Source organism: Tiliqua scincoides, chromosome 8 (genome assembly GCF_035046505.1).
Source record: "Tiliqua scincoides isolate rTilSci1 chromosome 8, rTilSci1.hap2, whole genome shotgun sequence".
In the NCBI taxonomy this organism is placed as follows: Eukaryota; Metazoa; Chordata; class Lepidosauria; order Squamata; family Scincidae; genus Tiliqua; species Tiliqua scincoides.
In genome coordinates this window covers 58,458,709-58,485,058 of record NC_089828.1, presented here as the reverse complement: position 1 = coordinate 58,485,058, position 26,350 = coordinate 58,458,709, and the positions used below count along the sequence as shown (strand labels likewise).

The 26,350-nt window shown below is 51.1% G+C and overlaps 1 protein-coding gene across 1 annotated transcript; it reads right to left on the bottom strand.

Annotated features, from left to right (window-relative positions):
* Positions 1-1,046: 1,046 nt before the first annotated feature.
* Positions 1,047-20,506, bottom strand: MMP28 (matrix metallopeptidase 28). The gene is made up of 8 exons (XM_066635917.1): positions 20,363-20,506; positions 15,869-15,945; positions 13,727-13,914; positions 9,584-9,805; positions 8,918-9,163; positions 8,259-8,408; positions 7,201-7,368; positions 1,047-5,240 (listed from the first exon to the last, which is right to left on the bottom strand). The coding sequence occupies exons 1-8, from the start codon at positions 20,474-20,476 to the stop codon at positions 4,843-4,845; spliced, it is 1,563 nt and encodes a 520-aa protein (XP_066492014.1). The 5' UTR covers positions 20,477-20,506; the 3' UTR covers positions 1,047-4,842.
* Positions 20,507-26,350: the final 5,844 nt, after the last annotated feature.

The following is a 26,350-nucleotide window of genomic DNA, read 5'->3' as shown; positions in this document are numbered from 1 at the left end:
CTTCTGTCCCTCAATTTCAGCCTGCGCACAAGGACTAATAGTGCACCGCAAGCAATTGCCACATCTTGCAAGAGCAGGGCAGGCTTCCCCCAGGCTGGCTTTCAAATGACCTCACCTAAAGTGACCTGATCCAGGCTCAATTTGGATGGGATCAGGAGCGGCTCATTTTAAGCTGTGGCCAGCCAGATGCTTCCAGAGAGCCCACAAGCAGGCCAAGGAGGCCACAATCCTCTCCCTTGCCGTTGGCTCTCAGCATCTGATTTCCAGAGAGAGACTGCCTCTGGACATGGAGGTTTCATTTAGCCATTGTAACTAATAAGAATACATTGATGCACCTTCCTGAATTGGGCAGATCTCTCTTAAAACGTAAGTCACGTAACACTCAGGACCACAAATGGTTGCAGACACGTCTGTCCTTCCTCCTGCCTGTCCTGGGTCTCCAGCTCATCAATTGCACTTGGTGACCACTGAGTACTAGAACTCCTTTGAGCCTTTTCTCAACTCAGCAGTCACTTGCCCTTCTGCTTTATTTCAGGCTCCATAGACCAGGCGGCTGTTCCAGAGGAAATGGAAGACGGGGAACTGAAGAGGCTGTAAGTGGAGAAAGGCCCACCAAACAACAGGAAGCCTTTTGCACAGCTATGGACTTCAGAGGTTCTTCCTTCAGGGCCAAAGCCTAGCCAGGTTTACCTGCACCACTGACTGGATGTTGTGGGTGCATTTTAAAGCGTGAGTTTTGCTGGACTGTGGGTAAATGGAGAAAAGGAATCCAAGGCGCCCCTTGAACGCTTGGGAATAAAGTTTGTGAAAGTCGGCCTCGCTCCTTCTAAGCGTCGCTTCTGCGTTGGTGCATTTGGGGGCAGATTTATGGGAAAGGGGGAATAAGGAAGACATTAGTGAGAGTCAATAAGAACCCCTGACATTTGTACAAGCACACTCGTATGGTGCTTTTTCTGAGTGTGCAAAGCACGTATGCATTATCTTGACATATGCCTTACAATAAGTTTGCAAAGTGAGGATCATTATCCTCATATTACAGGAGAGAGAGAGTGCAATCCCAATTCTCCATTGGGCTGGCACGAGCCCCTTTAGCTGGCCCAGGAGCGTCACACGTGTGCCATGTTCAGCCTCTGTGCCACCCAGACCCAGTGAGTTCATGCCAGCCAAGAGCAGAGGGCATGGGGTGTTTGAGAGGGCAGAATGGGGGCATTTCAAGGCGGAGGAGGGCAGGTGGTGAGCAGGCCGGGTCCAGGAGGGGGGTGAGACAGCCCTTCAGCACTTTTGCCAAATCCTAAGCCCCTCCAGAGCAGCCTGGTACTACTTTGATCTGCACCAGTGATTTTGCTGGCACAGATTTCACACCAGTGGTTTCACTGCTACAGATTCAAGTAGCCCCACTGAGGTGACTGGGGCATTACTCAGGGGAAGGGGACAAGAGTCCGCTTTCTCTGAGTTGCACTCCTTTCACTTCCTGCCCTGTGCTGGATATGGCCCAGGCCCTTTGGCCTGCCTATTCCAGTACAGGTTAGGACTGGGCTATGAGTCTGGGAGGGAGGGGTTTGCCTGTGGCTGCCGAGTTCCTGATTCACAGCTCCATCTCTCAGCCACTGAATGATACCAGATCTCAGAGATTAGGTGAACCACAAGGCTGGAAGGGCACCCGTTTTGTGCTGTAAATTTTCTCCTCTATGGCTAACAGCAAATTTGTAGGACTCAAATCAGGGCTGTCACCTGGTGGGGGGAAGGGCTAGATGCCCCCCTCCATGCAACAGCCCTGATCCACACTAGCCCCTCCCCACAATCCCCTGCATTTAAGAAAAATACAATGCGAGTTCCAAACACCGCACTCTTGGGCCACATCTCACAAGGTCCTTATTTCAGTACAGAAACACTGTTTTCTGCCAAGAGAGAAACAGCAAACAAATGCCCTGGCCTCTCTGCCTATTGCAAAATCACTGGCAGAAAGCAGCCGCAGACCAGCGCAGAAATTTCCAGCCCCGGCCCACAGGCTGCCACCCAGTAAGTAGTTTGTCAATACAAAGCCGATGTGGGTCAGCGTTGGCAAGATGCAGCATGAAGAGGACAAATCTTAAGAGTGAGAAAGGGAAGATTGGCAGCTTTGTGGTCAGGACTCAACATTCCTGGGCCCAGAACAAATACTTAAGAAGCTGCCAACCACTGAGTCAAACACTTGCTCCATCCAACCATCACTTTAGGTCAGTGATTTTCAACCTTTTTCATCTCATGGCACACTGACAAGGCACTAAAATGCTCAAGGCACACCACCAGGTTTTTGACAATTGACAAGGCACACCATGCTGCCAGTGGGGGCTCACATCTCTCATTAGCCCTATTAATAAATGACCTTTCCCCAAATTCCTATGCCACACCTGTGGACCGCTCACAGCACACCAGTGTGCCATGGCACAGTGGTTGAAAATGGCTGCTTTACCTATTTTTAACTGATGTGCCACAGCCCATTGGTGAGCTGTGACAGGTCCACAGGTGAGCCGTGGGAGTTTGGAGCACAGTGGTGAAAATCACTAAAAAAAAAACACTTCCGAATTCTGTGGCTGTTTCTAGGGCAAGTGTCTATATAGTAACAAACTGCTGGTCTCAGTTCCTCCATCTGCGCAGCCGGCGGAGGAAGAAGGACACACATTTCATTACGACAGACAGTTGCCCGAGAAACAGAGCTGCAGACCCTGGAAGAGTCTCCACTGGATCATGAGCGGTGAAGACCATAGAGGTCAGTGGGAAGAAAAACCACTGAAAATCACTGGTCTACACCAGCAGCTCTCCTGACTGGGGGGGGCATCTTTTGCAGCCCTTCGGGAGGGGAGCAACTGCCAGCCCTGAACTGCTGTACAGACTCTCTCAGACAGAGCCAGACCACTGATTCACCTAACTCAGTCTTGTTCACTCTGAGCAATTGCAGACTGGGGGGGAAGAGGAAGGTATTTATACCTATTTAACTATGGCTAAAGTCGGAGGCATAAAACTTGTGCCACAGCCTCCGTTTATCCCTCAGAAATTATGTAGCTGTGGTGTAGCTAGTGGGGGGGGCGGTGCGGCCAGTCCAGTGGGGAGGCTCAGTGGGGCGGGCAAGCGGGCCCTCCCTTCGCAGCCATTCCCGGCGGGGGGAGCAAAATGGAGCCGTACAGCTACATCACTGTCATGCAGTTATCATTAACTTGGTCTTTCCTGGCCACCACCTCAGGTCCTCAAGAGAATTAGCAAGATTCTTAGGCTCATTTCTTGATACAAATGATTTTACATTTTTCCAAGACATTACATTGTACACAGCAAGATGGAGGAAAAAAGAAAAAAAAAGTATAACCAGCAGTCTTAAGGAGGGCCAGTCACTCAAACCTAGTATTTCCCAAGTAGAAAACCTAAGTGGTTGAATATTCCTCCATATTAACTGTATTTTTTAAAAATCCCCGCATGCTGAAATTCAGCAGATCAGGAATAGAGGTTCTCATCTAATTTATTCTCTGCCATGTTATATATCTACTTGGCAGATTTCATTTTCAGAGGGAGCAATATTCAATCCTAACAGCCCCCCATTCTGCAGTAGTACAATCCAGGCAAAGGACGACAACCTCAGGAAAAATGAGCTTCCCATAGTTAATCCAATGAGTTAGTGCCCATGATTACTCAGCATCAGTAGTGCTCCAGGTGAGCTCTGTCCTCCTGAGCAGTGGAGTTCTATGGTACAGAACGGTTCACTGGAACACAAATTTTCTTGAGTAGGTTTGCAGTGATGTGCTTTCCAGTTCTAGGGTAACCCTCTGGCAAGTTGTCCGTTTCATCCCAGTCTGTGGATGTAAGTGTGGAAGCAATGACAGGCTAATCCTTTCACTGGAATATCCTAGAGTGCGTTCAAGTGACAGCAGACACACCCACAGCACCTGTCAGGTGTGTGAACTACAAAAGGCTGAGACTATGGGGCCAAGAGCTGCAGGGGAGCCAACAGCCTTGGGGCAGTGCATTGAAGTGCACCAAGCATGACTTCCTATGGAGGCGCCTTGGGTTCAACTCTCCATTCAGCTCCCAGGCTTGCTTGGGGTCCTCACCCAACACGTCTCTGTCCCTCCCGTTTATCCTTGCACAACTGCAGTATGCAAGGAGGTCACAACACACTTGACATGTGGGGTCAAGTTAGGAGTAATAAACAAAAATCTCAGCATCCTACAAAAATGGCCGTCCACGTCTTTGTGGACAAGAGAGGGGAGACACCGTCAGCAAAAGGTGGTGGCGATGGATGTCACTGACAACTGTAACACAAGACCCCACAACAGATGTTCAAGTGGACAATGAGTTAGAGTGTACAGCATACAGTAGGCCCTTCTAAGATAACCGCTGAGAAGCAGGTCCTCCATTTTATCCTCATGATAAAATGAGGATGGCAACCAGGTTTGGGACAAAGATGGAAGACAGGAGAAGGTATTAAGCTCAGCAAGTGGTTCTTAGGGCATGCATGACCTCCACAGAGAGGTGCCACCAATTGCCCAGCCCTTCTTCTGCTTGGCCTTTCTTCTGCTTGGCCAACTTCTTCTGAACAGGGCCCTGCAAAATGCTGTGTGCTGGTCCATCCCGTTCTTTCATATTTTGTCTTTGGGCCAACAGGTAAACCTTCATCCATTCACACCCCATTCTGTTTCTCAGGGTTTCTTTTGCAGTGATCTCAAGGCTAACTTGGGTCTTGCTGGTTCCTTTTAGTTTTCAATCTGCTTGCATCCAAGCCAAGGGCAAAGGTGAACGCTGTCCAGCAGGCAGTCCCACACGTTCTAACAGTTGGAGATCTGCTACGACCAAACACGACTCCCCCCAGGGAAATCAGAGCACCGCCTGACTCAAGTCTGCCTCCCGACAGCCGAGCCACGGCAGCCACGAGGCCCACTTCCCAGTTTCCACCACCTTCAGCTTGTCCGTGTCAAACTTCCAGAACTGCTCGTTTCGAAAGAAGTACACAAAGCCGTCTGGATGGGTGAGCGCCCCGTTCGCCATGGCTGGGACCCCACCCCAGTCTTTCAGGCTGCGGGGGTAGTACGGCTCCACCTTGAGGGCCTCCTCATTCACCACAAAGTACTTGGGACCCTTGAAAAGAACCAAGCGGTGCAGAGGCCTGAAATAGAGAGCTGCGTCCGGGTGGCGGGGGAGATCACCGGCACTGCTGCACTTGCGGGGGAAGCCGCCTTCCAGGGAAGAGCCGCTGTAGCGCCAGCACCGGCCACCTGCAGAGGGTGACAGACAGAGAGAGAGGAGGCGTTTGTAGGCAGTGTTGCGTAGTGGTGAGAGTGTCAGACTACAAATGAAGAGGGACCAAGGTCTAAATCCTCAGCCGTGCTGCTTTCTGGGTGACCTGGAGCCAATCACCATCCGACTGACTAGCCTCACAGGGTGCTTGCAATTATAAAGTGGGAGGACAGCCAGACAGCTACTTGGAGGAAGGCTAGGATTAGAATATCTCCACAGAGAACGGGGGGGGGGGGGGATCCAGCCCATTGCATCATCACATCTCTTCACCTTGGAGAAAGCCCAGAAGTGCAGGGAACAGAAACACACACCACTCCTGCTCTGTTCCTTTTAGTGGGTGGAGAAGCTGCTGCCCCTTTTGCTCCCAGCTCCTGGCCATAGAGGTGTGAACTGCAATGGATGGTTAAAATGGTTGGCAACCTTCAGTTGCGAAAGACTATGGTAGAAGCCTACAGCACCCGGTATTCCCAGGCGGTCTCCCATCCAAGTACTAACCAGGCCTGACCCTGCTTAGCTTCTGAGATCATGGTATAAGCCTACAGCACCCGGTATTCCCAGGCGGTCTCCCATCCAAGTACCAACCAGGCCTGACCCTGCTTAGCTTCCGAGATCATGGTATAAGCCTACAGCACCCGGTATTCCCAGGCGGTCTCCCATCCAAGTACTAACCAGGCCTGACCCTGCTTAGCTTCTGAGATCATGGTAGAAGCCTACAGCAGCCGGTATTCCCAGGCGGTCTCCCATCCAAGTACCAACCAGGCCTGACCCTGCTTAGCTTCTGAGATCATGGTAGAAGCCTACAGCAGCCGGTATTCCCAGGCGGTCTCCCATCCAAGTACCAACCAGGCCTGACCCTGCTTAGCTTCCGAGATCATGGTAGAAGCCTACAGCACCCGGTATTCCCAGGCGGTCTCCCATCCAAGTACTAACCAAGCCTGACCCTGCTTAGCTTCCGAGATCATGGTATAAGCCCACAGCACCCAGTATTCCCAGGTGGTCTCCCATCCAAGTACTAACCAGGCCTGACCCTGCTTAGCTTCCGAGATCAGACAAGATCGGGCATGTGCATTGGGTTAAAGCAATTTTTTTTAATCAGCCAGGGTCCTTGTTGCTTGTTGTTAGGTTTACATCATTACTGCTGGACAACAAGGACAATTTGATCAGTGGCTGTGGGGACTCCCGACGAACCCTCAATCTGGAAAATGAGGGCCAGGACTAAGCTTGACCTTAGAATAAATCAGGTTGGATGCTAACAGAAGCAAGTTAAGCCGGTCTGTACATGCACAAAGGCAAAGGAGCTGATATCCTGTTCCCAACCAGTAGGAGGCAGCAGTGTTTACCTCCTGATTGTGCAACCACACACATGTATAAGCCGGGCTGATTCTCGAAATGCAGCTGAACTTGTAAATGTGTGTGTGAGAGGAGGAAAAGGTTGGGTTTTTTTTAGATGACTCACAACAGCGACACTTATTTATCTAGCACTTCTGAAGCGCATTTGCGCCGTCCCTGTAAACGAATCTGGAAGTCCAGCGCTTCTGGGTTTCACAGCAGGATGTGAGGATCATGGAAAGAGGTTCTTTTCAGGTGGCCGCATGGACAGGCCAGCAGTGCAGTAACTCTTAATAACTTGTTTGATTTTCTCTGTAAACCGCCCTGGGAACTTTTCACTGAAAAGCAGTATATAAATATTGTTAATAATAACAACAGTCTTCCAGGTGAGGTCAAACCGATCCCACCCAGCAGAGCATATATTTATGGAGCTCTGTCCACAAACATGGGGCTTCACAAGTAATGAGAGGATAGGCCCCCTGCCCCGAGGTGTTTGCAATTGAGAAACAGATTCAAGCGGGAGCTCAGGGGAGGGGCAGGACAGAAGGCCCTGCATAAGGTTTCCAAAGGCAGAGAGGAGGATTCAAATGGACAATCAACTGTTACTACCTTTGAAGAAATAAAATTTTTCATCTTCCTCCGAGAAGGCAGCAGCGTCAATGGTGGGGGGCAGCCTTGGCCACTTGGTGCGGAGCGGTTCTGGGCCCTCCGTGTGGCCTCCTCTGGACACGGTCCAATAGTAGCCCCCTTTGAAGATATAGACCTGGCCTGCCAAATCTGCACAGAATCAGAGAGGTGGCTGTTAGATGGTCACTGGCCAGCGAGTTTGTTCCAGGCTTTGTCGGGAGCCAAGCCAAACCAGGACTCCAAACTTAGGCCTGGTTCAGTAGCTGGAATCAAATCCAAAGCTTAGATCTCCTGCTTGCTTTGAATCAGAACCAAACCCCTAATCACAAGAAGCGGCAACTGGCTTATTTATTCTTCACGCTTTTGTACCTCCCTTCCTCCAAGCAGTTCAGGGTGGTGTATGTGCTTCCTCCTCTCCTTCTGTCCTCACAACAGCCCTGTGAGATAGGTGAGGCTTAGAGATCGTGGTCCAAGGTCAGCCAGGAAGCTTCGTGGTTGAGGGGAGATTTGAATCCAGATCTTCCAGGTCTGGGTCCAGCACTTGAACCACTGCACCATCCTGGCTCTCAGTTGAGGAGAAGCGATTCAATCATCAACAGGGCTGGCCCATCCACGAGGCCAACTGAGGGCAGTTGCCTCAGGCAGCAGATTGGTGAGAGAGCACCCATATCAGCAGCCATTACCTTGCCTTCGTTTTGCTACTCTACCTTCTAAAGAGCAGCATGATTTTTTTGCAGGTTAAGGTATTAGCTGGGAGGTTTGCCAGAACCTTCATGGTCAGAAGCAGTCTACCTCTGAATACTAGTTGATGGGAAGCAACAGCTGTCACACCCTGTTTGGGGGCTTCCTTTTGGCTACTTTGAGAAAGAGGCTGGGCTAAATGGACCTTCCACGAGACCCAGAAGGAGATTTCTTATTCAATACTGCCATGGGATAATGGAGTTGCCCCCCCTCCCCAGTGAAATCTGAACCTGGGACTTGCAAATTCACAGTTAGGTGGCTTAGTTCCAAGGTGGCAGTACTTCTCTATCAGTTCTTACCGACAGTTATGGCGTCAAAGAATGACCAGCAGTAATGGGGACTGAGGTGGCCCTCCTGCCGATTTCTGTCTTTGAGATCCTGGCTCCAGTCCTGGAAATGGGTAAACAATTTTCCCGGAAGCTGGACTGCTGGACCCCGGAGAGGTTTCCCTGCAAAAAAGAAATCACAAAGCCCAATCAACAGGCCACATTTCCGGGCTTGCATATTGAAGATGGACCCATCAGTGGCTACAGGGAATGATAACTACATGGAACCTCCATGGGTGAACAGTCCACCGTTCTGCTTAAACAACAATCAGAATTCTGTGTCCTGAAGAACTCAGTTCTGCAACCTGAAGTTGTAAATATATTTATGTAGCTTTGAAGCCCAGCCTACCCTGAAGGTTCACCATGAGTAACATGCATAACTCCTATGGCAGCAAAATAAAATGTATTGAATCACATAATCCTTCCTTTGTCTGTCCAACTCCTGTACCCAAATGTTTTCCTACCTGCGCAATGAGCCCAGAGATAGAGTGGGTGTTTCCACTTGAAGCTGTACTGCATGGCTGATCAACAGTGGCCCTTGTCTGATAATGTGGGTCTCTGAGTGTGCGCCCCCCGATCATACTTGAGAAATTAAGCATTGAGAGGGTGGAATACAAGAAAGCTAGAGTTACCGTATAAATTCTGGATAGCCAGGATGTCATCCCAGCTGAGGACAAAATCCTTGCCCAGCTTCTTGTAATAGGGGGACATCAGAGCATTGCGCACCGGGGAATGCTCCAGGCCCAGTGTGTGCCCAATTTCATGCGCCACCACCACAAAGAGGTTGCGGCCTTTGCCGCTGTCCAGCGACCACCGTTCATCGTTGTCGAAATGCGCCTCGCCCCGGCGTGGGAAGAACGCATGAGCCAAGGCACCCCCTGGAAACAGAGAGGAAATATAATTAAACCTAGACTTGCAAGTTCCAGGCTCAAATCCCTGCTCAGTCATGCATCTCCCAGGGTGATCTTGGACCAGTCAATCTCTCTCAGCCTGACCCACCTCACAGGGTTGTTGCATGGGCAAAAAGAGAGAAGGAGATATGTCCACTGCCCTAAGCTCTTTGGAGGAAGGAGGGATAAAAGTGTGAAAAATAAAAACAAAAAAGCAGCCATGCTGGTGCTACTCCAGATTTTAGAAGGCATGCGCTGCTCAGTCTAGTGTTTCTATGGCAATTTTGGAAAGCGCCTTGGACACCCCTGATCTTTTGTCACCCTTATAGCAAACCTCCTTGCTCCTTAATCTGGAGGGGCCCCCCCCCATCAAAAAGAAGCATTCTGCGGAAGGAGCAGCCTGCACACCTGGTCCGTCAAAGGCGTTGTCAACTCCATCATTGTGGTCCCCATGGAAGAAAGTCAGGCGGATGTCCGCAGAGTCCCCTGTTGCCTCCCAGAACACCAAAGAGGAGACGTTGCTCCAGAGCTCGAAGGCCGCTGTCACCGCGAGGCGGACCTGCTGCTGCGGCAAATAGGAGGGCCAATTCACCACCCGGAAAGTCAGGTGCCGCTGGTACCATTTGCCGCCTGCAAAACAGAGGGAGTTCTGCAGCAGGGGCTGGAGAGGGCGCTTTGAGAGCCTTGCGGGCTGAGGTCAAAACAGCTCCAGCTCATCTCAGCACCCCACTTCCCACCACGGCCAGTCAGACGCCGGTGGGAAGAAAGACAAGATGGCAGGAACCTTTGAGTGAAAAAGGACTTTAGTGAGTAGAGATTGGATTCCGGTACTAAGAACTAGAACCTTGATCTTAAAAAAAATAATTTTTATGACATGACTTACAACCTGACCCCAGAACTCAGCTTCCTTAACACACCCTTGGCGACGGCTCTAGGCCTGACTGCAAAACAAAGACAAAAATCATTTTCCTGAGCTTGCAAATCTCCAGCAAGGGTTTCCTTTTTGAAGGGAGACGCAGGCTGGGGCTCTGACTGGGCTGCTTCCTGCGAGAAGGCAAGATAAACAGTGAGCTCACCAGCAGGACTGGTCGAGGGAGACACTGAGGGAGCCTAAAATACCAGCGATAGGGGGCCCACAGTTGCTGCTTTGGGTTTCTTCCAAGGAGGGGGGCAAGATTTCCACTGTCCTGCTTAAATCACTCTCCTACTTCAGACACTCCTACAGCAAGCCACTGGAGGGGGGGGGGTTAATACTCTGTGGCTAGGATGCAGATGTAAGGCTTGCTGGACAAGAAAATACGCACAAGAAAGATGATTGACAGTGAGCACCAAAAGTGGGGTTAGCACCATTCTGATTGACCAACAGGGACAACAACACGCAACCTGACTTCACCTCTCGTGTAGAAGGCCCCAGATTCATTGCCTGTTACCCCCAGTTAGGGTTTTAGGGACCAGGTGATGGGAAACATGGTCTTCTGCCCAGGATGCCAGAGGGTTCTGTCATCCGAGCAGAGCAGGCAGTCATCCCAGGGTGGAGAGTCCAACAATCTGACTCAGGAGAAAGGCGCTTCAGGTATAAAGGGGAAGAGCCCACAGCTCGGTGGTGGCGCCTGAGTTGTCTGAAGAAGGAGCTGGGTTCCATCTCCAGTAAAGAAGAGCTTCAGGGCGGGGGTGTCAGGGATTCCAACTGGGCTCTTCTGCACATGAGCAGATGGTCTTCCACCAAACGACAGCCCCTCCCCACGAGACACCTCGCTTTTGGATACACATCTCACAGTGAAGCCCAGCTTGGCCTCCTCTGCCTCTCTCCCACCGACAGGGGAGACCACACCAGACACTGGGTGTGGTGCAGATCTACTCGACTCCCGAGGGCAACAGCCACAAAATGACTAAAGCTATTAAAATTCTGAGCTTGAAACGTGACACCGGCACTGTGGCAGCTGTTTGCAAGGATCCCCGGAGGCTTCAAGTCCCAGGCAGAGGAAGAAAGCAGCAGCTACAATCAAAGCAACACACTGGCTGCCAAGTGTGCGCTTCTCTCCTGGGCTGAATTGCGAGGAGGTGGAATTGTTACCGCTCACAATCTGGACTCCGTAAGAACATAAGAACAGCCCCGCTGGATCAGGCCAGAGGCCCATCTAGTCCAGCTTCCTGTATCTCACAGCGGCCCACCAAATGCCCCAGGGAGCACACCAGAAAACAAGAGACCTGCATCCTGGTGCCCTCCCTTGTCAGATGAACATAAGAACAGCCCCACTGGATCAGGCCATAGGCCCATCGAGTCCAGCTTCCTGTATCTCACAGCGGCCCACCAAATGCCCCAGGGAGCACACCAGATAACAAGAGACCTGCATCCTGGTGCCCTCCCCTGCATCTGGCATTCTGACATAACCCATTTCTAAAATCAGAAGGTTGCACATGCTTCTGTTTAAATCCACACCAGCAGTGCACTGGCCACTGACTCAACCTGTGGTTCACCAGGACACCAGAAGTCTTTCTTACACGTGCTGCTGCCAAACCAGGTTTTCATCCATCCTGCACTTGTACCCCTGATTTTTTGGTTCCTATACCTTTACATTTACCCCCTTTGAACTTGATCTTGGGCCCGGTGACTGTCAAGATTGAGCCTGATTCCCCCACAGCTTTGGGTCCTCTACAAATCTCAAATGATTTCTGTCTGTTGGTGAGGAAACTGCCGGAGCTCTCAAAAGAAAGAGCTCTTGCCTGATCTGTGTAGCATGTAGTCAGACTCTCAATCTGCAAGGTTTGCATTGTTGTATGGCAGAGGCCTTCCAGAGCCCCATTTCATATTTTTAAAGGCAGGCGTGCTAAAAGCAGTGCATGGAACATCAGGGCCACTCCATCTCTGGTGCTGCGATCCAGCCGTCCAGAACAGATGCTGCCTTGTCAGGCACAGTTTGACATCTCGCAAAGCGATTACCTAATCTCCCCATTAACATTTCCCATGGCTGAAGTACAGCTGTGGCTGTCTAGGAACAAGCTGGCAAAGAGGGAGAATTCAGTTCCAGCACCCAAAACTTCACTATGTACATTATGCTGATTTCATCTGGGCAAGAGATTCTCTTTGACTCCCAGTTTGTTTCTGGGCGCAGCTTAGGCTGCAATCCTAACCACACTTTCCTGAGAGTAAGACCTATTGAACAAAACAGGTCTTACTTCTGAGTAGACCTGGTTAGGATTGTGCCCTTTGAGAGCTAATTTTAACCCTACAATCCCTTAATTTGCAGGCAGGGGACTTGGGAGTTCTACAGCTCCTCCCCTTATCGATCCTCTTTCTTCCGCCCCGCATTCCACTAGTCCTGGATTCTGGTTTAACTAGAATTCCTAAAATTCATTCAAGAACTGAAGCCTGTGATGCTTATCACAACTTTTTCTTTCCATTCATTTGCATATTCTTCCCCTTTTATGTCGACAACATCAATTAAAAAAATTGCAAACTTGATGCAGTTGTACATCAAGAACCTTTTTGTGTAAAGTTTTACCAGATGTGCTCTTGTGCAGCCACAACACAGCACAGAAAAGGAAATTTGATTCTGTAATTCCTACATTGTTGGCAACCTTCAGTCTCAAAAGACTCTGGTATCGCGCTCTGAATGGTGGTTCTGGAACAGCGTCTAGTGTGGCTGAAAAGGCCGATTTGGGAGTGACAATCCCTTCCACACTGGGAGCAAGTGCAGCCTGTCCCTGGTCTGTCTCCCTGGCTATGGGCCTTCCTTCCTTGCCTCTTAGCCTCAGACTGTTGGCCAAGTGTCTCTTCAAACTGGGAAAGGCCATGCTGCACAGCCTGCCTCCAAGCGGGCCGCTCAGAGGCCAGGGTTTCCCACTTGTTGAGGTCCGCTCCTAAGGCCTTCAGATCCCTCTCGCAGATGTCCCTGTATCGCAGCTGTGGTCTACCTGTAGGGCGCTTTCCTGCATGAGTTCTCCAGAGAGGAGCTACTTTGGGATCCGGCCATCATCCATTCTCACGACATGACCGAGCCAACGCAGGCGTCTCTGTTTCAGCAGTGCATACATGCTAGGGATTCCAGCACGTTTCAGGACTGTAATTCCTATGATCACTTAAAGATCGCTTCCCTCCCCCCCCTTGACAGTATCTTATCAACACACACCCATTTTCAGGTCCATCCCCCCCCCCAAGCTGACCAGGTGGGTGGCAACTGTGGTCAGGGCCTTTCTGGTAACGAAGACCCAATTGTAGAATAATTTATCCCAGAAATATCACATCTATCCCATGCTTTAGGTACTCAGTTTAGCAAGAAGTTAACCAAAAGGCTTAGTGCAGGCAGCTGACCAGGTAAGGTGGTGGTGAGGCTCTTGGAGCTTCCTGCTAGCCCTGCAGCCTAACGCAGCAAAGTACATTCAGCTGCTAGAAAAGAGCCACCTTCTGAGAGACTGAGCAAGAGCAGTCAACAAGTTGCTTGCACAAAGGCTTGGAGCAGGAGCAGTCTATCTGAGCAGTGGGAACTTGGCAGTGTGGAGGTCCTGAACGCCCAGGGAAGAAACACTTCTGCAAACCCCCAAAGGACTTACTCTGATGCAAGTACCGCCTCCTGCGCTTCCTCCCAGCCCTCGGTCCCGGGAACAGAGTGCCCACACGCTCCTCCCAGACAGCGCGGCTCTCAGCATCCTTCACTCCACATCGGGGAAGTCCCATGCGCCGCACTGTGGAGGCATCCAAGGTGCCACTGAGGGGCAGGCGGGACACCCACTGAAATTCCCTGGAGGAGAAAAAGAAAGGAAGCTGATTTGTGCACAAGACTTCTGGTTCGAAGGGAACTTCATTTTGGATTCGGAAGGGTCTGGGTTCAACTCCTGGACAAGGCCAGGCCCCAAAGAGGGCTCTGCTAATGCGGAAGGGCTTGCAAGTCAGTAGCAGAGCCCCCGATTTGCATGCCGAAGAACCCAGGTTCAATCCCTATTGAAAGGAGCTCAGCACATGTTGCGTGGCAGCAGCTCTTGAGTTCCTGGGTAGACAGGGGTCCTTTGGGAAATGCCTGGCATCTCTTGCAAGCACAGCAAAGGGTCAACCACTGAGCTGTGGTCCCTCCAAGCAACAAGCAAGACAGGAGGGCTCTTGGATTCTGGAGGTGGCAGCAAAGGAGGGGAGCCCAGGCAGCAAGTGTCCCACAGGAGCGCTTGAAGATGGCCTGAGGCCAAGTCACAGCAATGGCATTCTTGGAATCTCCCAGCTGGCTCGGAACCGCTGCACGAGCAGAGATCTCGCCCGCAACAGGAGGCTAATCCAGGCCTTACAAGGAAAGTGACAGAGAGAACACAGGGCAGCCAGCTCTGTGCTCCTAGGTCAGTCCTTAGGCTGAACCAGTCTGTGGAGAGAGGAGAGGGAAATCCAGGAGGCTGATCCAAAAATCAACAGGGAGCAAGAAGCCTGGGGAGGGGGGGGGGAGGCATCTTTAACTCTTCCCCTGCAGCAGCTTTCTCTCCTGCACTTCCCTTCCCAGCTGTGGCAAACATGTGCCTGGGCACTTTGGCTGGCAAAAAGTAGCTGTGACAGGCAGGGAAGAGTTAAGCACCCCTCTGCACTCTTCCCTTTCCCTTTTAGGGCTGCTGCCATTTAGGATGGACAATGTTGGGCTAAAATGAACCAGAAGTGGATTAGACAGTTTCATGGCGGCAGGGGGTCTATTGTTAGGTATTTCCCATGGTGGCTCAGTGGAACCATCTAATCTAAATATGACTAAATACAACAGTCCAATTTGTCTGAAATAACGTTATTTAATTGCACTGGGGAAAAAATAATTGCCAATCATCTCAGTGCCTTAACTCAGGGGTGTCCAAAGTTTTTGGCAGGAGGGCCATATCATCTCTCTGACACTGTGTCGGGGGCAGGGGGGAAAAAGAATTAATTTACATTTAAAATTTGAATAAATTTACATAAGTTTACATAAATGAATATATTAAAGATGAACTTATATGAATGAACGAAGGTCTTGCAATAGCTCAAGGCCTATAAAAGGCCTTGCACAAAGCAAGGCTGGCCTTTCCTTTGCTGCAGCTACTGCATCGCAGATGTGAAACAGCAAGCAGTGGAGGAAGCCCTCATCCCACAGGTCATGCGAGAGATCAAACAGTCGCCCTCAGACTGAGAGCAGTTGCTTTGGGCCAGTGTGGGCTCCAACAAATCTCCAGAGGGCCAGAGGCTCATTTTAGATGGGGGGCTCCCTGAGGGCTGCATTGAGAGGCCTCAAGGGCCGCAGGTGGCCCCAGGGCTGGGGTTTGGGCACCCCTGCCTTAACTAGACAGAACAATGAAAAGCAGGAGTGGACAGTGGGGTAGCTAGTAGAGGTAAAAACCACTAAGTTTCGCTGGCGCCTGGACATGCTGTGTAAGTGCCTCTGTTTTGCTCCCCCCTGCCCAGATTGGCTCCGAAGGGGAGGGGCTGCTATCACGGCAAGTTCAGACTCCTGCAAAACTTAGTACTTTGCACCCCCTCTAGCTATGCTACTGAGAGCAGGTTGACTCCATACTGGCTAGAATTGCCTGGCTGTCCCAACATCACTGCAGAGCATGCAGACATCAATTCTTTGTTAACGAAGACTGAAAATTCAGAGAAAAGTCCTGGATGTGGCGAGAGGCCTGAGCAGTCTGTGTGGCGAGAGCCCTAAGCAGAAGTTCAAAGACGCCCCTGATCCCCTTGATGGTCACTGCACTTACCTAATAGCTTCTGATAACTGTGTTGGTCCCAGGTCTTGATGGGTGCGATCTAAGTAGCCATATTTCTCAAGAAACCTCTAAAACCAAAAAGAAAATATACTTTTTTTTTTACAACATGAAAAGTTTAACGATCAACTTTATGTGGTGGTGGGGGGAAGCTCTTGGGTTGACTTTAGTGATTGGTCAGGATCAGGTTCTCTTCTGAATGCAACATCAAACAAAATTTGGACTGAGCACCCTTCTTGTACATGATGCTTTACAAAGTGTGAAAGGATGGGTCTCTGCCCTGAAGGGCTTACAATCTAAAAATTTAACACAAGGGCAAAAACAGAAGAGGACTTCAGATCCCTTTCACTCCACACCAAACACCAAGGAACTGTTTCCCTTCTGAGCCGCAAACAAGCTTTTCTTTGCAATTAATTCCGCCACAAGCCAAACCCCCTCATTCCCCAGCAAGTGTCTGTACCAGCTCTGTTCTCCCAGGCACTCCCTTGCCCTTATCAGGACTCCAGCTCAGATTCCTGAAATAAATACAGCTTGGAAGGAGCCAAAGAACACAGAGAGACCACATCGCGCTCCCAGCCACTCTCAGCAGTTCTGAGGCCAGTCTGCTGCTTGGACACCAGGCTCTGCTGCTCAACACGACATGCAACACACCTGGAAAAACTTCATGGGAGGGGGACAGTCTGGGTTGTGTTATTAATGTGTTCCGTGTGGAAGAACTGAACATGTGTCCAGTTGTAGGGGAGGAAGAGACCACAGAGAAGTAAAATCCAGGCCGCAGGATGGCTGGTGCAAGGATCAACTGTTGCTGTTTACCAAAGGGTTAAACTCATCTGGAATCCGGGCAGGGGGGAGGAAATTTGAGGAGAAAAATGGTGGGGGGGGGGAGGTGGGAATGTTGATGCCCCCACTGCCCAGCCATGCAATCCTTCCACCCCCAAAGCTGCCATCCATCCATTCTGAGCTTCCTTGGGTTGTTTTTGCACTCTTGCCCCCTAGAGAGCTTCTCAGCTCCTCTCCTGCTACTGGCACCCCTGCGTAAAAGAGAAATATGCACTTTGAAATGGGCTCAGTGTGTCAGGCTTTGGAAGAGACTCAATTAAGGGGCGTGCGGGATGTGAGGCGGATGATGGCATCATTGTGGCCCTGCCAGCCGTGAACAGATGCTGGCTGCCTTCTCAAGCACATTATCCTCCAGGCATCATTTTTCCTCCAGCAATGAGAAAACACGCAGGAGTAGCCTCTTCTGTTCTTTTCTGCACCTCAAATTCTTCTCCCTGAAGTGTCTTTCTGGTCACTGACAGAAGGTGCAACTCTCTAATCCGCTTCTGCCTCCTTCTCCACGACTGGGGACACCTGCAATATGGCCATTTCCATCACCGTCAACCCCTTCCCTGCTCCAGCCTACACAGATGGAAAGGCTGTGGAACTCCCTGACTCAGGAAAGCCAACCAGCTCCCGCCCTTTCTGTGCGCTTACTCCTCAGTTTAAAATTTAACATATAGATGAGCGTATTGATTGGTCACTTTCACAGGACCTACAGTATCAGACTAGGACAAGGGGAGGCCAGGCTTCCAGTCACAAAGCTTTCTGGGTGATCTTGGATCAGTCACTACCTTTCTCACCCTAACCTACCTCACAAGGTTGTTGTGCGGATAAATAAAGGCAGGGTGATGCTGGAAAGATCCTTGAAGAAGGGTGAAATTATTTTAAAAAGGTAAAGTAACATAACAATTTTTGCTGTTTGAGCAAACGGGTTAAAAGCTTCTAGAGAGGTAGTAGAGCCTCTGCTTGCAGCAAACACACAAAGAATCTCCTTGTAGTACCTTAGAGACTGACCCATGGTTGTCGACACAGATCTCTGGGGACTGCATCCTGAGCCTCAAGCCATAATAACCAGCTGCTTTTCAAGTTTCGAGAATCCCCCTCCCCCCCAGTCAGTCTCTTTCAGGGTATGCCATTTTCTATAGAATATTCCAGGACAGCAGGAAACAAGCAGCAGAGCATTATGGAAAAATGTGCTGGGGGGGAGAAGTTGTTCTCTCTGGAGAAGTTGTTCGCTCTGCGCAGCCTCCCTGCCCTGAATAATGAAGTGGGGGGAGAGGGGAACAGCAGCCAGAGCAGGAATGCCAGCGGCTCCTTCATGGCCAAGATCCTTGAAGAAGGATGAAATTATTTTAAAAAGGTTCAGGCTACATACTTGCAAGAGCCACAAACCCCTGCAGCCAATGCTGTCCACAAACACTTATATGCAACGATCAATCCCTTTTGGGAAATTAACCTTTACTAAACCATCAAAACAGCCTGCTAGCAGCAACACTGACTGCAGGGCCACAGAACAAGTTTCATCCTTCAAATTCTGCTCCTGATATTTTTATCATTCAGTGCTGCTTTTTCAGGCCGGTCCATCCATAAGGCCAACTGAGGTGGTTGCCTTAGGCTAGATCAGGGGTGTCCAAACTTTTTGGCAGAAGGGCCACACCATCTCTGTGTGGTGGAATTAATTAATTCATCATCTCATTAATGAATTCATCATCTCTGTGTGGTGGAATTTAATTAATTAATTAAAAAAAGAATTAATTTACATTTCAAATTTGAAGACATTTACATAAATAAATATATTAGAGATGGAACTTGTATGAATGAATGCAGGTCTTGTAGTAGCTCAAAGCCCATAAAAGGCCTTGCACAAAGCAAGGCTGGCCTTTTCTTCACTGCCACTGCTGCATCACAGACATGGAACAGCAAGCAGTGGAGGGAGCCCTCATCCTACAGTTTATGCAAGAGGTCAAACTGTCACCCTCACACTGTGAGCAGTTGCATCGGGCCAGCATGGGCTTCAGCAAGTCTCCAGAGGGACAGAGGCTCATTGGAGACTAGGGGTTCACCACAGGCCTGATTGGGAGTCCCTGAGGGCCCCTGGGCTGGGGTTTGAGCACCCCTGGGCTAGATCATGGCCCCATCTTTTCATTCCAGGATCACTCTGCTTCCCCTTTCCCTATAAGTCAGAGAAACAGGCCTTCTTTACAGGACTTCTCAACAATCCTCCCTTCCCTGCACACAATATGTTTTAGCCTGACAGTTCATTTCTTCCCCAGCGTCCTCGGCTGCTTCCAACATTGTGCAACCTGCTGCAGCTCTTCAGGGGAACATGAAGCTGTTGTGTTTTCCGCACACCCCCAAAACGCACTCGCCTTTTCAGACTCTCTCTGGCTGTTCCTGAAGCAGAAACACTTGGAAGCTGTGGCTGCAGAAATGCAGCTGCTTAAGGCAGGGGCTGCCCCCAGCTTGACAGCCACAGGTAGCAGCATGTCCAGAGACGCCTCTCAGGCTGACGGGTGTCAGGCAAGGATCGACTTGGGTGTGTGCGTGTACAGTGGCATAACTAGAGGGGGTGCAAATCACTAAGTCTTGCACCCCCTCTAGAGCCATTCCAGGCAGGGGGAGCAAAATGGAGGTGGAATGGCTCCAAAGGAGAGGCCCCCCTGTGGTGAGGCTTCCTGCAAGACTTAGTGCTTTGCACCCCCTCTAGCTATGCTACTCTGTGTGTGTGTGTGTGTGTGTGTGTGTGTGTGTTGGGGAAATCCACACATTTCTCACTCTTGTGCATCTGAGACAACTTTCCTCAATAGCAATGTCAAGAATGGGAAGGGGGGGGAACTTTCATCAAGACTGTAGCAGGAGAGGAAGAGTTAACCCCTCCACTCCCACATGCAGCACAGTCCCAGTCCTAATCACTCTGGCTACTAGTATGTTCACAATTCTCTCTCTCACTCACATACACAAACACACACCAGACAAACTACTATAGCACATATGTTGACCTAATGGCATTAAAACTAGGGTGGGTTGGACAGATTAGCAGAGAAGAGGTCTCTGCAGTGGTGTAGCTAGAGGGGGTGCAAAGCACTAAGTTTTGTAGGGAGTTACACCTCCATGCTGCTCCCCCCCCAAGGTATGGCTCTGAAGGTAAGGGTGAGGAGCCCCTTGCACACTGTGGTGAGGCTCCCTGCAAAACTTTACGCTTTGCACCCCCTCCAGCTACACCACTGGGTCTCTGAGTTCAACCATGATAACTAGGTAAAGCCTCTGTGGCTGGAGGCAGTCTATCTGCCAACAGCAGACACTACAGATCAATAAGAGAAAAGGGCTGCTGGTCTCATGCCTCGTTTGGGGGCTTCTGGCTGGAAACAAAAAGACTGTCGGGGGCCTGATCCAGCAGCAGGAGCCTCCATGAACCTGTGACTCTTTCGGGGGCTGTGGAAATCCCAGGCAAAAATCATCACCGTTTCCCCAGGACAACAAAGGACACTTCTGTGAGTGTGCAGAGGTCTCTTGAGCACGTGCAGAGTGCCGGAACATCCCCCCCCCCAGCACATGCAAAAGGGTGTCTCCAGCAGGCTCCCTGGCGTGGCCAGAAGGGCCCCCCCTCGACTTTGAGCCGAGGAACTCCCCGCCACCCCACCCGCGCGCCTCGCCTCTGAGCCTCACCTGCGCCGCCGCCGCCCGGCTCCCGGGGCCCACCTGGCTGCCCAGGCTGGCTCCGGAGCAGAGCAGGAGGAGAAGCAGCCACGGGAGACCCGCGCTTGGGGCGGCCGCAGCCATCGCCCGCCGATCTCCGGAGCCCAGCCAGGCGCCGTCCTCCACCCGGCTGAGCACGCCCAGAGGGGGAACAGCAGGCGGGCAGGCAGCTGCCTGGACGGGACCGCCCTCTGGAGCTCCGAAGCAGCACCCACTTGCCCTTCTCCCCCCAGGGCTGCGTGGCAGGCAGGCAGGCATCCAACAGGGACAGCGCTCCAGGCACCTTGAGCCTTCTCTTGGTCTCTTAAGTGTCCCCTTTTCTCCCTCCCTCCCCCCCCACTGGGGCAGCTGCGCCTTTAAGAGCTGCGTGGCAGGCAGGCATCCAACAGGGACAGCGCTCCAGGCACCTTGAGCCTTCTCTTGGTCTCTTAAGTGTCCCCTTTTCTCCCTCCCTCCCCCCCCCACTGGGGCAGCTGCGCCTTTAAGAGCTGCGTGGCAGGCAGGCATCCAACAGGGACAGCGCTCCAGGCACCTTGAGCCTTCTCTTGGTCTCTTAAGTATTCCCTTTTCTCCCTCCCTCCCCCCCCCCACTGGGGCAGCTGCGCCTTTAAGAGCTGCGTGGCAGGCAGGCATCCAACAGGGAACAGCACTCTAGAGTAAACACCTTGAGGCTGCCACCTTTGTTCTCACCAGGGACTGTTGCCCCTGGGAACCCCCCTCCCCAGTCTCCTCCCCTGCTCCAGTCACTCCCCAGCACCTTCCTGCTGCGCCTTGAAAAGTCTCCCGGGTGTCATTCAACAGGGCAAGCTGCTGCTCAGGATAACAAGAAAAGTCTTCTGCCTAACCCTGACTCCTGGTCTCCTAAGTGTCCCCCTTTTCTCTCCCCCCCACCCCACCGAGGCCACTGGGTAGGCAGAAATTTCCAAAGGGAAGCTCAGGGAGTCCCTTCCCTTTTCAGCCAGGGGCCCTGCAGCTGTCCTCATAAAAAGCATTAAACTCTCATGAAAAAATGGCATAAAATAACATGACCCCCGGGCGTCATCAAAACAGCAGGGTCAAAAACAGATCAGAACACATGGAAAACCAAGATAAAGAGGCAACCAGAGGCAGGATATGAGTGTCTGAGGGTGGTCCTTGCTGGATCAGGCCAGGTTCCCTTTCCAATAGTGGTCAGCCAGGAAGCCCACCAGCAGGATGCAAAGGCAGTAGCTCTGTGGCCCCTCAGCAAATGGTAGTCAGAGGGCCTGCTCCTGAACATGGAAGCTTCATTTTGCTATCATGGCAGAGGTGTGGCTGTCTGTCAATGTCTTTGAGAGGCCTCTGCCCCCTTCACCACCATGTCACTAGTCCTCTTTTAAGGTCAGTCATTTAATGTATAAGAGGTTAGGTCTTTGAGCAGGTTTCATAGAGGACATTGCCATCATTGGGGCTTTGGTTCCTTATCTTTGGGTCAGTAGCATAGAGCAAAACAGAGGGGATGCTCTAGTGGCCTGGAATGGCTCTGAAGGGGAGGGGTTGCTTGTATGCCATGGTGAGGCACAGAGCAAAACTTAGTGCTTTGCCCCCCCTCTAGCTACGCTATAAGAAGTCTAGAAGCACCTTGAGGGAGGCACTTGCCTGCTTTCACTTCTGTAACTTTCCAAGGCACCAGCTCACTGATTGCACGCCGTCCAATACAGAATAACTAAAATAAATCAGAATAAAAATTGTAGAAGTGGGAATGCACCCCCAGCCTGGTGCTCAGCATGCGTTCCTTTCGAGTTGCAGCTGTTTGATTGTGAAACGCAACTGTCTATAAAACACTTTTAAGCTGCTGGACTTGTAAACAGCAGTGGTCATGGTCAGTGTTTTTGTGCCACACCCTGTGTCAAAAATCCCTGCTGGACAAGACTGGGGCAGAAGTAATAAACTGGAGGCAGGAAGGAGATGTCAGCCATTCAGTGCAGAGAAAAGGGAAACACAGGTAGTGGGCTTTGCTGTGAAAATAGGGATTACACACAAAAAATGTATTTTCTACCCATGAGAGGCCTCAGGCAACAGTGCTGGGAAGCAAGAAACCAAGCCCAAGTTTATGTTTCTGACTTCACGGTTGGTGGGCACCACCAACCAGAGGTTAAAGTGGGAACAGGCAGCGGCTGCTCAGTGGTGCAGAAAAGGTACTCTGTGCATGCTTTGGGGGTTGCCTTGATTTTAATGTCTACAAAGATAGATGGGGTGGTGCAAATGGACCGGACACGGGGCCAAAGCAGCCCTGTGGGCCAGGAGTCGAATTCCTGCATTGCATGTCAAAGGTCCTGGCTTTAATTTCTGGTACTTCTGGGCTGGGCTCGGCTGGGCAAGCTCTTTCCTGAAATATTGGAAAGCTGCTGCTGCAACAGGGAGTCCTGTAGATCAAGATCCTGGCTCTGCAGAAGGCAGCCCCCAAGCGCCTCTGTCCCCACAAGATGTTGCATTTCCGTCTACTTATACCTCTGTATCTCCGAGAACAATGGGCCCTCCTGGTGCATCCGTGTTGCGAGGAGTATCTAGGAAGCAACCACCACTCATTGTTCTTCCACTTAAGAGGACAGACCACTTGGAACCAGCCAGGGTGAGCCCAGATGGGAGGGAAAGAGGGAGAGTTTGCGCCAAGAACTAGGGAGACAAGCAGTCCCTGCTTATTTGCACAGCCCAGACTCAGGGCTCAAGAACACGCTTCCTGGAAGGGAGGCAGCCACCCAGGGACCCAGTTCAGCAACGGGAGGGCAAGGATTCTAAACACCACTGTTAACCCAGCAGCAGTAGCAAGATGGATGCCTTACCAGCAGAAGGGCCCAAGTTCTATCCCCATCAGTCACTTCAGGCAGGCTTTGGAAACGCCACTCCCCCAAACCCTTAGATCACTGCTGCCAGTCCATAAACTGGACCAAGGCCCTGATCCAGCCTGCCAGCTGCTTCTTCAATCTTCCCACTGCCTCCAACTACCCAGAAGGCACAAAGACCACCTGTCTGCCAGACCAAGAGCTGTGCACGGCAGCTGAGCAGAGTGGGGACCCACTAGGCAGGAGGGCTGTGTCCTGCTTGGGGGCTTCCAAGAAGCCTGCCTGGCTGTTTACTGGTTAGAAACAGGTTGTTAAGTGAGATGAGTCCAGTACAGCAAGGATCTTTTGATATACTTGAGCCTGGTCATTTTCGACCGCACACAAATGGTGTGGGGTGTGAAGTCCGCTGTAGCAGGGAGTGGCAACTTGGCAGTGCCAGGCTGCAGATGACGTGCTGTCTGGGCCCAGTTTAAGACAGCTCAGTTGGTGGTTTCTGAGCTCGAAGTGTGAATCATTCCACCAACACCCATAAGGTGCAATTTGAATCAAGTGTGGTTGTGCAGGCTGAATTTGCGCACGTGGGAGCAGCTGTGTCTATGTGTCTGAGGACGACAACAAAGCTTTGGTGGCTTCTGGCTGGCCCCCAAAGGTAACAGAAGCGGTCACTGCAGCTTCCCTTTTCAGCACCGTACCTGTGCTTTTGGTTGGGGGTTGCACAGCATATATTTTGCTGCCGCTGCCGCCAGACTCCAGAGCTGGTATAGTTCCCCCTTTCTGGACCAGTTCATTGATCCCAAACACAGCAACCACAGAAAGCTCACAGCCTTGCTGGATCAGTCTAGCCCCCCACCCCCCAAACTTCCTACACATTGTTTCAGGAAGCTTACAAACAGAGTATGAAAGCAACAGCCCTCTCCCATCAAGTGGAATTTAAATACGCTGAACATTGAGGCTCACTACAGCTCACATGGCCAATAGCCATTGATAGATGTATTTTTCATGCATTGGTCAGTCACCTAAGCCAGCAGCCAATATCAAATCAGGGATCAGCAAGTTCCATAGTTTTTTCCCCCCCTTTTTTGCCTGTCCCAAATCTCCTCCTTGACCCTATCAGCTAGCATTACAACAAAGACTCCTCCTCAGCCACTATCCCCACACCACAAATCATGTTATGAACCTCAACTTCTGTCCTCAAATTAGTTGCCTATGCACCCCCCCCCCCCTTAAAAGCCCCAGAAGTTTTAGTCTTTCCACCCAGAGAAGTCCCTGACAGTTTTGGGGCTGTCCTCTTCTACATCCGCTACAATATACACTGCTCAAAACAATAAAGGGGTGTCACTTAAACAACACAATGTCACTCCAAGTCAATCACACTTCTGTGAAATCAAACTGTCCACCTAGGAAGCCACACCGATTGACAATCAAGTTCACATGCTGTTGCACAAATGGAGTAGACAACAGGTGGAAATCATAGGCAGGACACCCCCAATAAAGGAGTGGTTCTGCAGGTGGTGACCACAGACCACTTCGCAGTCCCTATGCTTTCTGGCTGATGTTTGGGTGACCTTTGAATGCTGGCGGTGCTGTCACTCTAGTGGTAGCATGAGGTGGAGTCTGCAACCCACACAAGTGGCTCAGGTAGTGCAGCTCATCCAGGATGGCACATCAATGTGAGCTGTGGCAAGAAGGTTTGCTGTGTCTGTCAGTGTAGTGTCCAGAGCATGGAGGCGCTACCAGGAGACAGGCCAGTACACCAGGAGACGTGGAGGAGGCCGTAGGAGGGCAACAACCCAGCATCAGGACCGCTACCTCCGCCTTCGTGCCAGGAGGAACAGGAGGAGCACTGCCAGAGCCCTGCAAAATGACCTCCAGCAGGCCACAAATGTGCCCCCCAAAGAAATGCCACCCCACACCATTACTGACCCATTGCCAAACCGGCCATGCTGGAGGATGTTGCAGGCAGCAGAACGTTCTCCCTGCCGTCTCCAGACTCTGTCACGTCTGTCACATGTGCTCAGTGTGAACCTGCTTTCATCTGTGAAGAGCACAGGGTGCCAGGGGCGAGGTTGCCAATCTTGGTGTTCTCTGGCAAATGCCAAAAGTCCTGCACGGTGTCGGGCTGTCAGCACAACCCTCACCTGTGGACGTCAGGCCCTCATACCACCCTCATGGAGTGTTTCTGCAAACAGTCAGTTGCAAACCAGTGCCACGTTGCACCAGACTGTCCAGGAGTTGGCAGATGCTTTAGTCCAGGTCTGGGAGGCGATCCCTCAGGAGACTATCCGCCACCTCATCAGGAGCATGCCCAGGCATTGTAGGGAGGTCATACAGGCACGTGGAGGCCACACACACTACTGAGTCTCATTTTGACTTGCTGTATGGACATTACATCAAAGTTGGATCAGCCTGTAGTGTGCTTTTCCACTTCAATTTTGAGTATGACACCAAACCCAGACCTCCATGGGTTAATAAATGTGATTTCCACCGATGATTGTTGGTTGATTTTGTTGTCAGCACATTCAACTATGTCAGGAACAAAGTATTTTTCTTTGGGGACCAGGGGACATCCACTAAAATTGAGTGTTGGGCGGGTTAGGACAGACAAAAGAAAATATTTCTTTACTCAGCGCGTGGTCGGTCTGTGGAACTCCTTGCCACAGGATGTGGTGCTGGCGTCTAGCCTAGACGCCTTTAAAAGGGGATTGGACGAGTTTCTGGAGGAAAAATCCATTATGGGGTACAAGCCATGATGTGTATGCGCAACCTCCTGATTTTAGGAATGGGTTAAGTCAGAATGCCAGATGTAGGGGAGAGCACCAGGACGAGGTCTCTTGTTATCTGGTGTGCTCCCTGGGGCATTTGGTGGGCCGCTGTGAGATACAGGAAGCTGGACTAGATGGGCCTATGGCCTGATCCAGTGGGGCTGTTCTTATGTTCTTATGTTTATTTAATAGGAATATTTCGTTCCTTCAGATCTCGGATGTGTTGTTTAAGTGATCCCTTTATTGTTTTGAGCAGTTTATATTTTTTGAGATGGGGAAATCAGAGCCACTCAAGGCATCCCAGGAGCAACTGTGCTGCCGCCATGGTGCAGCAAAAAGACAATCGTGGCAGTTTCACTTTCAGCCCCGGCACAGAACTTGCCTTTGTCACCAGA